The 14,872-nt window shown below is 44.0% G+C and overlaps 2 protein-coding genes and 1 long non-coding RNA gene across 10 annotated transcripts; 2 read left to right on the forward strand and 1 right to left on the reverse strand.

Annotated features, from left to right (window-relative positions):
* Nucleotides 1-967: 967 nt before the first annotated feature.
* LOC105010114 (hemoglobin subunit alpha-4-like) lies at nucleotides 968-1,879 on the forward strand. Its single transcript, NM_001304113.1, is given in 3 exon segments — nucleotides 968-1,120; nucleotides 1,350-1,557; nucleotides 1,672-1,879. Coding segments are annotated over 3 exon segments (432 nt in total). The 5' UTR covers nucleotides 968-1,025; the 3' UTR covers nucleotides 1,801-1,879.
* A 2,324-nt stretch (nucleotides 1,880-4,203) lies between these two features.
* LOC105010115 (hemoglobin subunit beta-like) lies at nucleotides 4,204-7,188 on the reverse strand. 8 transcript variants are annotated; one of them, XM_034295008.1, is made up of 6 exons: nucleotides 6,829-7,179; nucleotides 6,351-6,507; nucleotides 6,192-6,273; nucleotides 5,984-6,066; nucleotides 5,663-5,885; nucleotides 4,204-4,414 (listed from the first exon to the last, which is right to left on the reverse strand). In XM_034295008.1, exons 2-6 carry the CDS (start codon nucleotides 6,383-6,385, stop codon nucleotides 4,283-4,285), a joined length of 555 nt encoding a protein of 184 aa, XP_034150899.1. In that variant the 5' UTR covers nucleotides 6,386-6,507; nucleotides 6,829-7,179; the 3' UTR covers nucleotides 4,204-4,282. The 8 variants fall into 8 exon arrangements, with proteins under 8 accessions (XP_034150899.1, XP_034150901.1, XP_034150900.1 ...); XM_034295010.1 differs by having other exon boundaries at nucleotides 6,351-6,446; nucleotides 6,538-7,179; XM_034295009.1 differs by having other exon boundaries at nucleotides 6,351-6,460; nucleotides 6,538-7,179.
* A 5,809-nt stretch (nucleotides 7,189-12,997) lies between these two features.
* LOC114840412 lies at nucleotides 12,998-14,045 on the forward strand. The gene is made up of 3 exons (XR_003782617.2): nucleotides 12,998-13,219; nucleotides 13,300-13,343; nucleotides 13,414-14,045. It is a non-coding gene; the product is annotated as an uncharacterized LOC114840412 (long non-coding RNA).
* The last annotated feature ends 827 nt before the right edge of the window (nucleotides 14,046-14,872 follow it).

Below are 14,872 nucleotides of genomic sequence, written 5' to 3' on the forward strand. Positions count from 1 at the left end.
AAAAGTATATGCTCATATAAAACAAAAAAGTTTGTTTTATATGAGCATGTTGACTATAGTCAGAAAAATATATTTAGTAAAAGAACATTTGGCAGAATGATTCTATTTTATTGCAACACAATCAAATGCCAAACTATATAAACGGGACGTTTTACCTCACTCTGGGCAAAATGCCCCTCCCTATGGTGTAAAGGCCCCACTGGGTTTGTTTTCACCTCCAATTAAGATTTATTCCATATTTAGGTGTCAAAATAATTGTATCAATGCAATCTATACTATTGAAAGAATTCATCTTGATATCAGTATTTAAGTGAGATTACATTTTTAAACGTGATATTGCACATTCCAGGATCTATGTATAACATTTATTAAAATTCAAATAACTTTTGATTACTATTTTAAAATATGTTTTGTTAACCATGCGAAAGTATTATGTTAAAAACATGAAATCAGTGACATTGAGCAATTCATTCAATATCAGTGCCATCATCTATTATATTAGATGTTAATATACACTCAGTAAACTAACTATTAAACAAATAAACGATTTACAATATGCTATATCTTCAACTTTTGTTATATTTCAGTATTTGTTTTGTTATGATTTTGTTATATTTTACCAATATATTCTCAGGGGGAAAATTACCCCCGGGGCATTTTGCCCCAAAGTAGAGGGGGCGTTTAGCCCCAAACATGATCACCACAAAAACAGGATCGCTATAAAAAGTTTATGGCTATTATATTATAATATAAATACACGTGCAGTGTTTTTAAACCTTTATCGAGTAAATTACGGCCACCATGCATATTTAGGATATTACACGGATTGGCTCAGTTCCATAAATAAGGTAGCCTATAAAATAACATTATTCATGCCTTGGAGACAATCCCAGAGGAGGAGTCAAAATGTTATCAGGGTGTGACGTCTTTCGTGCTTCGATAAAAACGGCGTCTCCATCTCGACTTTGACTAGCTTTTCTTTCGAGGCATCCCCGGTTAAGTGGATAAACCAACAAGACGCAGCTATGAGTCTCTCAGCCAAGGACAAAGCCAATGTGAAGTCCATCTGGACCAAGATCCTAACTAAATCCGATGACATTGGAGAACAGGCGTTTTCCAGGTAAACTTCTTAACGATTAGGCATTGAAACACTGTTGATATTCACATTTTTAACATAGCCTACAGTGATATATTTCGTTTCCCCCAGGATTGGGGGTCGTGTGTCCACCGGGATTTCCGCCTGTAATTTTTTGAAATGAATACATAGCCTAGACCAATGTCAGTGAATATATGAAAGCAAGCTCCAACAGTGTATATTTTGGCTCACGTGATTTTTATGTCGATGACAGGATGCTGGTCGTCTACCCCCAGACCAAGACCTACTTCTCCCACTGGGCTGATCTGAAACCCGGATCCGCTCAAGTGAAGAAACACGGCGACACCATCATGAACAAGATCGATGAGTGTGTTAACCACATGGAAGACCTCGTGCCTTTCCTGTCCAGCCTCAGCGAACTGCACGCCACCAAACTGAGGGTGGATCCCGCCAACTTCAAGGTAGGATAGGAAAGAACACAAACCATTTGATATTAATGTTTTTTTCTGTTTTTTTTTTTTACCTGTGTGAACGTGTAGGCAACACAGCAAAATGTATGCTAATTTACTTCGCAGTTCCTGGCCCACTGCCTGCTTGTGGCTGTTGCCGCCTACTTACCCAACGACTTCACCCCAGATATCCATCTGTCCGTGGACAAGTTCCTGCAGCTAGTTGCTCTGGCCCTGGCGGAGAAGTACCGCTAAACCGGAGTTCAGCTGTCAGCAATCCAAGTCATAATGTCCTTATAAAGGTGACAAACTGACAATAAAATAATTTAAACGGAGGTGTTAGTCATTTTCATTTTGTCAAACTGTGTCTTATGAATTACCTTGTTTTTCAATATTCTTGTAAGGGATCTTTCGACGTTGTGTTAATAGCCTATTCTCTAAAATTGAAACTACAGTTTAGAATATACATTTTACATGGAAGGTTTAATCCACGAGTGTGCACATGTAAGTCCTATACTTAAAAGTTCACCTAAAATTGCCTGATACCAAGAATGGACTTTGTAAAACAGAAAGTAGGCCTACCATTAGCCATGAAAACGAAATACCAATCCTAACAGGTTTTATAAAATAAAAAGCATAATTACTCTGCCTTTCATACAAACATAAACGTCGAACAGTTTCTTGCCGTCTACATATTTGATGCACCAACCTGGTTTCAGGGGTATACGTAAATCTGTGACAACCAAATTTGTATGATTTGCTACATTACAATGTGTTACCAAAACGTAGTATGTGTTAGGAAGGCTACTAAATCGTGGCATATCTTATGAATTAACAAAAACGTATGATTTGTTACGAATTACATTTAAGGTTTGGTTTAAGGTTAGGCATCATAGTAATGGGGTTAATGTCAGAAAAAGAGAGCTGTCAATGACCTTAATTCAAGGCTTTACATTTTGACTCTGTTTCAAGGTGTCTATGCAATTCAGTGGCCATCTTGAGTAAAACCAAAGATTGGACAGCGCTCCGGTAACTATATAATTATGTTTAATTGTTATTGCACATATGTTATAAGCACAAGCCGATCTCAGGTGCATATGAGACAATGGCAAAATTCCCTCATGCATCATAAGGAAAGAAAATTATAGATTGATCAGAGACACGACGAAAACTTAAATAGGTTCACCTATTTCTCCTTCAGCAAAAAAACTCCTCTTGTCTTTCACCACCTTTCTGTCCAAGAAAGGATACAATGTTTTTTAGAAAATGTACAAATGTCATATTTTGGAGTTAACTGTATGAAAACCTAAGGGTGTTGCTACACTAGCACGTTGATTTTAGCTGTCTGTGATTTCCAATGGAGTCTATAGGTGATTCTCATGAAACCATCATTGTTCCATGGTAGTTTAATAATGTTGTAATCACATTATTTCAATGCTTGAGGGGGCTGTTATCACTTTAAGTAATGCTTGAGGTGGCTGATCTGGGGCTACGCAGATTTGTCACGTGGTTATAGCTAACCCTATCCCCGGTGTAGCGCCGTGCCTAAAAACAACTATACAAAATACATTGAGCCTACCAAAATGATAAAGAACATGAAAACAGGAGGGCGTTACTGTACGTTTAATGGATTTTAGAGTAAGACAGCTGATCTAGGATCAAGGCATTAAGATCTTTATTAAAATGACCCAAAAAGATAAAGCTGGTCCCAGGTCAGCACTATGAATATCAGACAATTCTTATGTACAATTGGAGTGGGTTTACCAGATACATATGGCTACAAATGAATGAAGACTATGTTGGCATATTGGTCCATGTCTAGATTTCGGCGTAATCGTAGTTTTGGATACCAGCTCTTAATAATGATAACCATGTCTGTTATTCATTTTGCGAAAGGGTGCGTGCGTGGATCGCGTGCTCCTTGTCTGCTTGTCTGCTTGTTTTGCAAGTTAACATTGAAACAGCGAGGACTGTGTTAAGAAACGCGCCCAATGAGAGCCAACGATTGCTTGATTTTCACAGTGTTGAAGCAATGTTGTATGTATTACCAACCCCCTCCTCACCAACACCCCCAGGCCTAGTTTTTGAAATGGGACAGAAAGAAATGGTTGGACGGACGTGACTATCTCTGAAATTCTGTTATAGACCTACACCCACATATGACCTAATGCCAAACTTCGCTGTGTCCCAATTTTAACCTTGAAAGACACAGTACACGGTTTTACAAATACATTAGAGCAATTTGGTCATTTATTCCAAATCCTCTTCATTAATGTCAAAAAAGTATAGTTATACATCTCACTACCGTGGATGACAGAAGATTCATTTATTGTATTTTACAAAACACTTACTTATTATGTGATCCAGGTGCCTGTTTATGTTTAAATGGCCTGGTAATAATGTTATTAGGAAATCAATTAGGATTAACCGCCTTTGCTAAGGGAAAGAAAGAGAGATTTTCACTTTTCGAAATTACCTTTCCGTATCGACTCTGTAACCACTAGGTTTACCTGTTGCATCAAAACGTAGGCATGCATTCAAACATGTTTTGGTACATGCATAGATAAGTGCTACGGACGAGGTTTTCACAAAAAATTCCCATTGTGATTCTTAGTTGTATATAAAGAAACAACAATACACATCTTGTAATGCTTTTGAATGCGTTTTATTGACATTGAAAGACAACAGCATTTAATTCTGGAGCTGTTGAACAACATCTCTGTAATATAGTAATGCTCTAGTGGTACCGTTTTTTAAAAGCGGACACAACCTCACACATAAACTTGTGGAAGGCTTCGTGGGTATCAACATTGAAAACGGTGGGGCCCAACTTTGCGGCAATGCACACCGTTATGCAGTCGGCCAAGAGCTGTGGAGAGAGGACGATATGAGCCATATATTAAAATGGAGGAAAAGTCTTACAATTTAGCAGACACCCTTACACAGAACAACTTATAAAAGCAATACCTGTTAATCGCGGCTCAAGAGTACAACAAAACATTTTACCCTGCAGTTCCAGGATTCGTTCATGAGACCTTTCTGTTAGGTTCACTTTAACCATTTGGCCACTTGACTCTTTTCCCCCCTAAATGTCACTCAGGCAAATGTATAATAATGTTGTACATTCCATAGGGTGATGCACAAAATAACCTACCAGTGGTTTTTCCAGTGGTCCGCGAGGTTTTTGCGGGTGATTAACGATTACTAATGATTTTATCATTGTTTTTAAATACATTTGTCAGACCTTGTTAATCATAGACCTGTATACATAATATTCACTAGAACAAGACTGCGACCATGTTAATAGAGGTCCTCAAAAGCTTTTGACTGGTTTAATGGTTCCTAGCCGTTAAAATGCTGGCAACCATTGATCGATATCTCCATTAGCCTGTAGGCCTATGTGATTTTTATTTTCCAATCCTTAAGTTCAGTTTTTTATTACTTTATTCCGAGGTGAATGGGCTAATGATTAAATTTGTTTTTGAAATGATTCAGAATGATTAAGTGAAATCTTGCTTAAAAACAGAATATACTATATGTCAATGTTAATTTACTACAAGCTATTGTTGACAAGGTACATAGTACAGCCGTTTTGTGACTTTAGTTGGTGTTGGACGGATGTGGACTTTAATTTCTTTATTTGGATATAATGTAAGTCAAATTAGATCAGTGTCTAAAACAAACTATGAGACAGGTATACGTTTAGCCAACCTTGATAAAAAATAACCTTATTTTGATAGATTTCACACCTGTTGTTACTCTAAAATTACATAATGAAAATATGTTATGGAAAGTATGCCCAGACCCCCAGAAACGAGGCGTACCCCTCCATCCATGATTTTCTAGTGACGTCCCTGGTGCTGGTGATTAATGATTACTAATGATATTATCATTGTTTTATATCTATATATTTTTTTGACTTTTTTAATCATATAGACCTGTATATATTACATTCACTAAAACAAGACTGCGACCATGTGAATGGTGGTCCCTAAAAGCTTTGGACTGGTTTAATGGTCCCAAGCAGGGAAAATGATGGGAACCATTGATCGATATCACCAGTAGTCTGTATGTGACTTTTATATTCCAATCCCTATAAATAAGTTCAGATTCTCACCAGGAAGTTGTCAGGATCCACATGCAGTTTCTCGGAATGGATCACACTCAGTGCAGCGAAGGTGTTCTCGATGTTAAATGGGTTCTGCACAGCCTTGTCTAGTGCACGCATCACCGTCTTCCCATGACTAATCACATTGAGGTTACTCATGATGGCAGCTGGGTCGGCCAGGTTACCGAAGCGGCTGAAATACCACCGAATCCATGGAAACACGATCAGAAGTCTAACAAGACATTTGAAAAAAAAATGTATTATCCCATATAAAACCTCCAACTCAAATCAATGGAGAATGTATGATAGAGGTCCAAGGAAATACTTCACCTGGCCACGGCTTGGGCTCCAATCTCATCAGTGCTGATCCTTCCCCAAACGCCTTCTATAGCGCTGAGCTCAGTTGATGTCCACTGAACCATATTTGCGGTTTAGGGGTTTTGACTCACACAATAGTTCTTCTATAGGAATCCGAAGCTAATGTCAGTTTGGGTTCAATTTATTTATTAAGAGTTGCCCCACCTTTCAAAAAAGATACATTTGATTGGTCGGATTGTCGACCTTCTGCTTGACTAGAGATAAGATCGGATCCATGCCAAATAACATTCGGGCAAAAATGTCTGGAGAAAAAAACTAACATGACTAACATGAATGGCTGATATCTACTGGGAATTAAAATAAAATCCAAAGGTGTTACCTCATTAAAATGTCCCTGCTTGTGGCATCAAACATCCGCAACTCATCCAGCCACCTGGTCTCAAACCTTCCCAAATTCTCTGATGTCACCCTGGCCCTCCACACACACCACTGGCTTTAGTTGAAACTTGCATTCACTAAGAGACCATGGTGCTTGCCTACAGAACAGCAAGTAGATATGTTCTTACCTTCAGTCATTTCCTAAACCCTACTCTTCTTAACACCAATGGTCTGGGCCAGGTTTCCCGATAGCATAGCACATATGATGATTTAACGATACACTGGGCCTTGTGGGACTTCGTTACGACAGACTTACGCCTGTTTCCCAAACCACCACGGAAGTAGCTCTTTATAAACTGCATCGTAAGTGCCACGTTACGGAATTAAGGGAATTAAGCCATCTTTGGGGCTTGGAATGGAGTTATTCCATGAATACGTTTTGAAATATAGCCTATTGCATTTCGGTAGAACTTGCTTACTTTTTAGAATGTAATATCGCTGGCGATGTATTCAACTACTACGTAGGCATCAATAAGAAAATGTATAACTGGAAGAAGTAGAGACATTTATGGTCGAAACTTATTTACAACCAATGGAGGTGGTTGCAAATCTCCGGAAATCGATCACGTGACATCCAATTATCAATTCCTCCCATAGCAATGTAGAATACAAGTCACATAGCAATCAACACGTGATTGGTTAACTTGGAATCTAAAGTATAGTGAGAAAATCGATTCTAATTGTTCGGAATACAAATGGAACGCAAGAGAAATTCTGGAATGTTCTTAAATGTTTTTCTTGACGTGGTAGAGGCACCGGCACCCATCCATCAAATAATAGTTTCAGTAAGATGCGGAGTTTCAGACTCGTGGACGGTTAATTTTGAACACTTTTTCTTAATTGACCTTTTTCTTGTTTTAGTACATTTTTCTTTATCCTCAGTTGACCAATTGCATTCAGTTACATTTACATCCAGTCACGCACTTTATGTCAAAATTTGTCTAAATAAATGTGTCTAAATGTGTCTCATCAAAACTGTTTTGATACGTTTTATTCGTTCCATTGCCTTGATATTAACTGTTTGCGATCACTCCTGTTGAGGGAGGCGCTATTCCACAAAAACAGAGAAGTGTCTCTTAAACAACCCACTCTCTTCCTTTTGCGTACATATAACACGGGTTCACGCAATGTCGTGCTATACATACGCCAAAGTCCTTTTTTGCGTGCAGTTGAGAAGCGATCTCCTCCCATTAATAATAATGGTGGTCAATAAAATCGTTTCATTGACACGCACCAACTGAAACCTATTTGACGTCACCATCATCGAGGCACGGATTTCCCGAAGAGTGACTAATCGTTTAAAAGCCGTAGATTAACTTTTTTCTTGAAAGAACGTAAAAGTGGTAAAGGTAAAACTTTAATATCGCATTTATTCACCATTGTTCTTAATTGGAGGAGATCGCGTCTGAACTGCACCCAAAAAAGTACTTTGGCGTATGCATAGAACGAAATTGTGAAGTGTAAACCCGTGTTACATGTACGCAAAGGGAAGAGATGGGTTAACGAGTGGTCCGGAGCACTCGTTAACGAGCGATGTTAAGTGCCACTTATGTGAGGAAACGCACTGATAATATAACGAGGCACTTACGTATGAGAAGCCGCCTAGGCCAAAATTGAATACTTCACTTGCACATACAGGTGCTGGTCATATAATTAGAAAATCTTTAAAAAGTTGATGTATGTCAGTAATTCCATTCAAAAAGTGAAACTTGTATATAATATTCATTCATTACACACAGACTGATATATTTCAAATGTTTATTTCTTTTAATTGTGATGATTATAACTGACAACTAATGAAAATCCCAAACTCAGTGACACCTGGTGCCACACTCTAATCAGCAAATTTTCACTTTTTGAATGGAATTACTGAAATAAATCAACTTTTTGGACTTCAAGCAACGTGGATTCTGTGCCTCTCCTCTCTTCCTCCAGACTCTGGGACCTTGATTTCCAAAGGAAATGCAAAATGTACTTTCATCAGAGAACAGTCCAGTCCTTTTTTTCTTTAGCCCAGGCGAGACGCTTCTGACGCTGTGTCTTGTTCAAGAGTGGCTTGACACAAGGAATGCGACAGCTGAAACCCATGTCTTGCATTCGTCTGTGCGTGGTGGTTCTTGAAGCACTGACTCCAGCTGCAGTCTAATTTTTGTGAATCTCGCCCACATTTTTGAATGGGTTTTGTTTCATAATCCTCTCCAGGGTGCGGTTTCCCTATTGCTTTTACCACATCTTTTCCTTCCCTTTGCCTCTCTATTAATGTGCTTGGACACAGAGCTCTGTGAACAGCCAGACTCTTTAGCTATGACCTTTTGTGTCTTGCCCTCCTTGTGCAAGGTGTCAATGGTCGTCTTTTGGACAGCTGTCAAGTCAGCAGTCTTCCTCATGATTGCGTTGCCTACAGAACTAGACTGAGAGACCATTTAAAGGCCTTTGCAGGTGTTTTGGGTTAATTAGCTGATTAGAGTGTGGCACCAGGTTTCTTCAATATTGAACCTTTTCACAATATTCTAATTTTCTGAGATACTGAATTTGGGGTTTTCATTAGTTGTCAGTAATAATAATCAAAATTACAAAAAATAAACACTTGAAATATATCAGTCTGTGTGGAATGAATGTATACATTATACAAGTTTCACTTTATGAATGGAATTACTGAAATAAATCGCCTTTTTGATGATATTCTAATTATATGACCAGCACCTGTATGTGTGACGTTGGACACTATGTCTATGTTCAGGTGGAACTGTGGTAAAAAGGAGATAGAGTCCAGGGGCCTATTGCACAAAAGTAGAATAAAGAAATCCAGGATATATGAAAAAGCGCAGCTTGACTTAGCGTGATCCGCTCATTGCGGCTTAATCGGTTGCACGTTTGCTGAGCCAGGATGAGAAGGTGAAGCTACACTCACCTAAAGGATTATTAGGAACACCATACTAATACTGTGTTTGACCCCCTTTCGCCTTCAGAACTGCCTTAATTCTACGTGGCATTGATTCAACAAGGTGCTGAAAGCATTCTTTAGAAATGTTGGCCCATATTGATAGGATAGCATCTCGCAGTTGATGGAGATTTGTGGGATGCACATCCAGGGCACGAAGCTCCCGTTCCACCACATCCCAAAGATGCTCTATTGGGTTGAGATCTGGTGACTGTGGGGGCCATTTCAGTACAGTGAACTCATTGTCATGTTCAAGAAAACAATTTGAAATGATTCAAGCTTTGGGACATGGTGCATTATCCTGCTGGAAGTAGCCATCAGAGGATGGGTACATGGTGGTCATAAAGGGATGGACATGGTCAGAAACAATGCTCAGGTAGGCCGTGGCATTTAAACAATGCCCAATTGACACTAAGGGGCCTAAAGTGTGCCAAGAAAACATCCCCCACACCATTACACCACCACCAGCAGCCTGCACAGTGGTAACAAGACATGATGGATCCATGTTCTCATTCTGTTTACGCCAAATTCTGACTCTACCATCTGAATGTCTCAACAGAAATCGAGATTCATCAGACCAGGCAACATTCTTTCAGTCTTCAACTGTCCAATTTTGGTGAGCTTGTGCAAATTGTAGCCTCTTTTTCCTATTTGTAGTGGAGATGAGTGGTACCCGTTGGGGTCTTCTGCTGTTGTAGCCCATCCGCCTCAAGGTTGTGCATGTTGTGGCTTCACAAATGCTTTGCTGCATACCTCGGTTGTAACAAGTGATTATTTTAGTCAAAGTTGCTCTTCTACCAGCTTGAATCTGTTGACCAATTCTCCTCTGACTTCTAGCATCAAAAAGGCATTTTCACCCACAGGACTACCGCATACTGGATTTTCTTGCCTTTTCACACCATTCTTTGTAAACCCTAGAAATGGTTGTGCGTGAAAATCCCAGTAACTGAGCAGATTGTGAAATACTCAGACTGGCCCGTCTGGCACCAACAACCATGCCACGCTCAAAATTGCAAAGGAGAAACAAAAATGAACTACAAAATCAAAGGACTTAAATAAGGTCCCCAATTGGAGGCAACGACCAACACCTGCCTCCAATTGGGGAGACCAAAAGGATTGGAGGTGGCTAGATGAACCACCTCCTGTCCTGTCCTGGCTATGCCCCGAGCCCAGCACAGAGATGGCTAGCCGGCGGAGAGACAGGAGCCGACGGGAGAGCCGGCGGAGGGACAGGAGCCGGCGGAGGGACAGGAACCGGCGGAGGGACAGGAACCGGCAGGAGTGCCGGCGGAGGGTCAGGAGCCGGCGGAGGGTCAGGAGACGGGGCAGCCGGCGGAGGAGCAGGAGCCGGCGGAGGAGCAGGAGCCGGCTGAGGAGCAGGAGATGGGGGAGCCGGCGGAGGGTCAGCAGCCGGCGGAGGAGCAGGAGCCAGCGGAGGAGCAGGAGCCGGGGGAGCCGGCGGAGGGTCAGGAGCCGGCGGGGGAGTAGGAGCCGGCGGGGGAGCTGGCAGAGGAGCAGGAGCCGGCGGAGGGTCGGTAGCCGGCAGAGGGTCAGCAGTCGGAGCCGGCGGAGGAACAGGAGACGGGGGAGCCGGCGGAGGGTCAGGAGCCAGCAGAGGAGCAGGAGCCGGCGGAGGAGCAGGAGCCGGAGCCGGCGGAGGAGCAGGAGCCGGAGCCGGCGGAGGAGCAGGAGCCAGAGCCGGAGCCGGCGGAGGAGCAGGAGAGGTGGCGGCTCCTGGGCAGGAGAGGGCGCTACTGGATGAGGCGGCCAGTCCTCGGCAGGCTTGGGCGGCGGCGGCCAGTCCTCGAGGGGCTCGGGCGGCGACCAGCCCTCGAGGGGCTCGGGCGGCGACCAGTCCTCGGCGGGCTTGGGCGGCGGCGACCAGTCCTCGGTGGGCTCGGGCGGCGGCGACCAGTCCTCGAGGGGCTCGGGCGGCGACCAGCCCTCGAGGGGCTCGGGCGGCGACCAGTCCTCGGCGGGCTTGGGCGGCGGCGACCAGTCCTCGGTGGGCTCGGGCGGCGGCGACCAGTCCTTGGCGGGCTCGGGCGGCGGCGACCAGTCCTCGGCGGGCTCGGGCGGCGGCGACCAGTCCTCAGCGGGCTTGGGCGGCGGCGACCAGTCCTCGGCGACCACTGGGGGCGGCGAAAACAGGGCAGCGGGAGGAGCTGGCAGCGGCGACCACTGGGCAGCGTGGGGCGCTGGAAACACCCGGCGTCTTGGGGCTGGCACCGGACGTAGGCGGGTCCCTGTAGCCCCACCAGTCCTCACACCGCCCAACCACCGGGAAGGCCTCCGGGGGAGGCAGCCGCGCCTCAGGGTATTCCGGCTGCCCCCATAGCACCCCCCCAGAAATTCCTTGGGGCTGACTTACGGAGGTTTTGGTACGTCTCCTCCGTCGACGACTCCTCCGGGGTCTGCGCTGAGCTGGCTAGGTTTGCAGCGGGGGACGGTAGGGGTTCTCCTCCTCCTCTGTGTTGCTATCAGGCCAACAGAGGAGTTCCCCTACCGTCCATCTCTGCCGTGTCTCTTTCTGGTAGTTCATTCTGTCATGGTTGTGGTAGGAGCAGGACACGGGCGCAGAGTCGAGGAAATGGGTATAATACATGATTTAATGAAACAAAAGACTCAAACAAAACAAACAGCGGCAGCAACCAATGACGTGGGGTATTCCTTACAAAGGAGAAACCAAAATGAACTACACCAGCATGGCAAATTCAAAGGACTTAAATAGGGTCCCCAATTGGAGGCAACGACCAACACCTGCCTCCAATTGGGGAGACCAAAAGGATTGGAGGTGGCTAGATGAGGTGTCCTGTCCTGGCTATGCCCGAGCCCAGCGCAGAGATGGCTAAGGGCATAGCCAGGACGTAACATAAAGACTAGGCTTAATTTCAAACCCTTAGTCACAATGCAAGAATATGTTTTACAACCATGTGCACAATTCTCTAGAAGCTATGTCTAATTCTAAATATCTTCCTACAATTAATGTTCATTCAGAACAAAGGTGACTGGATAATAAAGAACCTGGCAACAAGTCAAGATCCATCCATCCATCATCTTCCGCTTATCCGGGGCCGGGTCGCGGGGGCAGCAGTCTAAGCAGGGATGCCCAGACTTCCCTCTCCCCAGACACTTCCTCCAGCTCTTCCGGGGGGACACCGAGGCGTTCCCAGGCCAGCTGGGAGACATAGTCCCTCCAGCGTGTCCTAGGTCTTCCCCAGGGTCTCCTCCCGGTGGGACGGGACCGGAACACCTTCCCAGGAAGGTGTTCCGGAGGCATCCGAAACAGATGCCCAAGCCACCTCAGCTGACCCCTCTCGATGTGGAGGAGCAGCGGTTCTACTCTGAGCTCCTCCCGGGTGACCGAGCTTCTCACACTATCTCTAAGGGATCGCCCAGCCACCCTGCGGAGAAAGCTCATTTCGGCCGCCTGTATCCGGGATCTTGTCCTTTCGGTCATGACCCAAAGCTCATGACCATAGGTGAGAGTAGGAACGTAGATTGACCGGTAAATCGATAGCTTCGCTTTGCGGCTCAGCTCTTTCTTCACCACGACAGACCGATACATCGACCGCATTACTGCAGAAGCTGCACCGATCCATCTGTCAATCTCCCGTTCCATCCTTCCCTCACTCGTGAACAGGACCCCTAGATACTTAGACTCCTCCACTTGAGGCAGGCACTCTCCACCAACCTGAAGTGGGCAAGCCACCCTTTTCAGTCAGAAAGTCAAGATCCAGCTCCAGATATAACCCCAGCTGAGGAAATGGCCCTTGATTTAAACCAAGGAAGGCCTGTGATGGAAGGGATTCAGGGTGGGACAGCTACAGGCTCTGTTCCACCTGCAGAAACGGCCCTCTTCATACAAGGTACATTTTCCAGTACTGCACATCAAACACAATCAACCATTAATGGGCATATGTGGACTGTCTGACCTTGTGTCTTGCAGTGTCCGGCGACACAGTTACTCTCCTGCCACCAGACGATGATCCAGTGAGTATTATTTATTAAAAGCATATGGCTTGGCACATCCTGTCAATACAAATTATATTTAATATGGCAGGGGGAAGGGGCTTCTGCAGCATGGGAAGGGGCTGCTGCAGCTGATGATGAGGAGACTGGACTCCAGAAGGCCTGAGGTATCATGTGAATCTTATGGAAATGCCTATTTGGCCCATAATGGATGACAAGTCAGTGATGAAGCACTCAGAAATGTATGTATGTAACAGGATCCAGACGCAGTACAGTCTGACAGCCAGCCTGGCAACATAGTAAGTATGTAAGTAATGGAAATCTGAATTATGCACAATTCCTGCTGTGCTAATCAATGGGTGGTTTACAGAATTCACAAACTAAGATGTCTGTATACACGACATCTGAACAGGCAAATAGAGATGCAGAGATTGCTGTAAGCAAAAGGACTCTCCAGGATCTGGACCTTGGTATAGAAATCAAGAAGAGGAAACTGGATCTGGAGATCCAGAAACTAAAACAAGAAGTGACTTCAATCCACACTGCAAGCACATCTGTAAAACTATGTATTAATCATGGTTTTCTTTCTCTCTCCCAAGCTCCAAACTGACAAGGGACAGCACTAAAATAAAAAGCTTAAGAAGCATTGTGATGTTCTCTGTGTGATGAATGTATTCTACACTATGCAAAGTTATTGGTTCAGTGAGGTGAGACGAATATTGAGGTTATGAAACCAAAGTAAGCTACTATAATACCAAATAAAACATTAGGCCTAATTAAGGAGTTACACAAACTTTCCTTTATTAGAGAAGGACAAGACAATGAAATCACTCATTTGAAATAATTAATGTATTGGTCTCTGACCAGCCTGCCATTAATGTCATCTGGGAATATAGCTGCATTGTCCCACTCAATCTCCGGTGCCACTGCTGGACCCCTTTCCTTCCTCAGACAGGTAATATTATGTAGGACCGTGCAGGCTACAGTAATGTCACAGGCCCTGTCTGGGGTGACCCTCAGGTGGTGGAGACACTGAAATCGTGACTTGAGAAGGCCAAATGCCATCTCAATTCGGGCCCTTGTTCTTGCATGGGCAAGATGGTATCCTTGCTGTGCTGCTGTCTGAGGGTCTGCAAGGGGAGTGAGAATGTATGTCTCACAGGCATAACCCTTGTCTCCCAGCAGAACACCAGAGAATTCACCTGAGAATACAAAATGTAATCATTACAACTACACCTAAGTAAAACCTTTGACGCAATTGTGTTTATCAGTGAAATGTGTGTGGCCTACCTTGTGATAGTCGCTGGGAAATGGTACTGGACCTAAAAACTCAGGAGTCATGGACGGACCCAGGCCACTTTTGCCTCCACATTGGTAATGATGCAGGCAGCATTACACATCATCTGAAACAATGCAGTGTTTCCTATTCAGTATACATTTCATGCACAGACTACATTTGGGCTAGTTGACAGTAACTACATTTTTACCTAAACATTGATGCTGTGGAAGGATTTTCTGTTGACATAATCTCCCTCGTGGGCCCCTGAGGG

Source organism: Esox lucius, chromosome 11, assembly GCF_011004845.1.
Source record: "Esox lucius isolate fEsoLuc1 chromosome 11, fEsoLuc1.pri, whole genome shotgun sequence".
Taxonomy (NCBI): domain Eukaryota; kingdom Metazoa; phylum Chordata; class Actinopteri; order Esociformes; family Esocidae; genus Esox; species Esox lucius.

What these genes read in the sequence shown, in the direction of transcription:
- LOC105010115 (XM_034295008.1), bottom strand. Translation starts at nt 6,385, where the DNA reads ATGTTTGATGCCACAAGCAGGGACATTTTAATGAG. An exon ending in AGCAGGGACATTTTAATGAG is followed by an intron (nt 6,274 to 6,350) that starts GTAACACCTTTG and finishes TTTTTTCTCCAG; the next exon opens with ACATTTTTGCCCGAATGTTA. An exon ending in GGAGCCCAAGCCGTGGCCAG is followed by an intron (nt 5,886 to 5,983) that starts GTGAAGTATTTC and finishes ATGTCTTGTTAG; the next exon opens with ACTTCTGATCGTGTTTCCAT.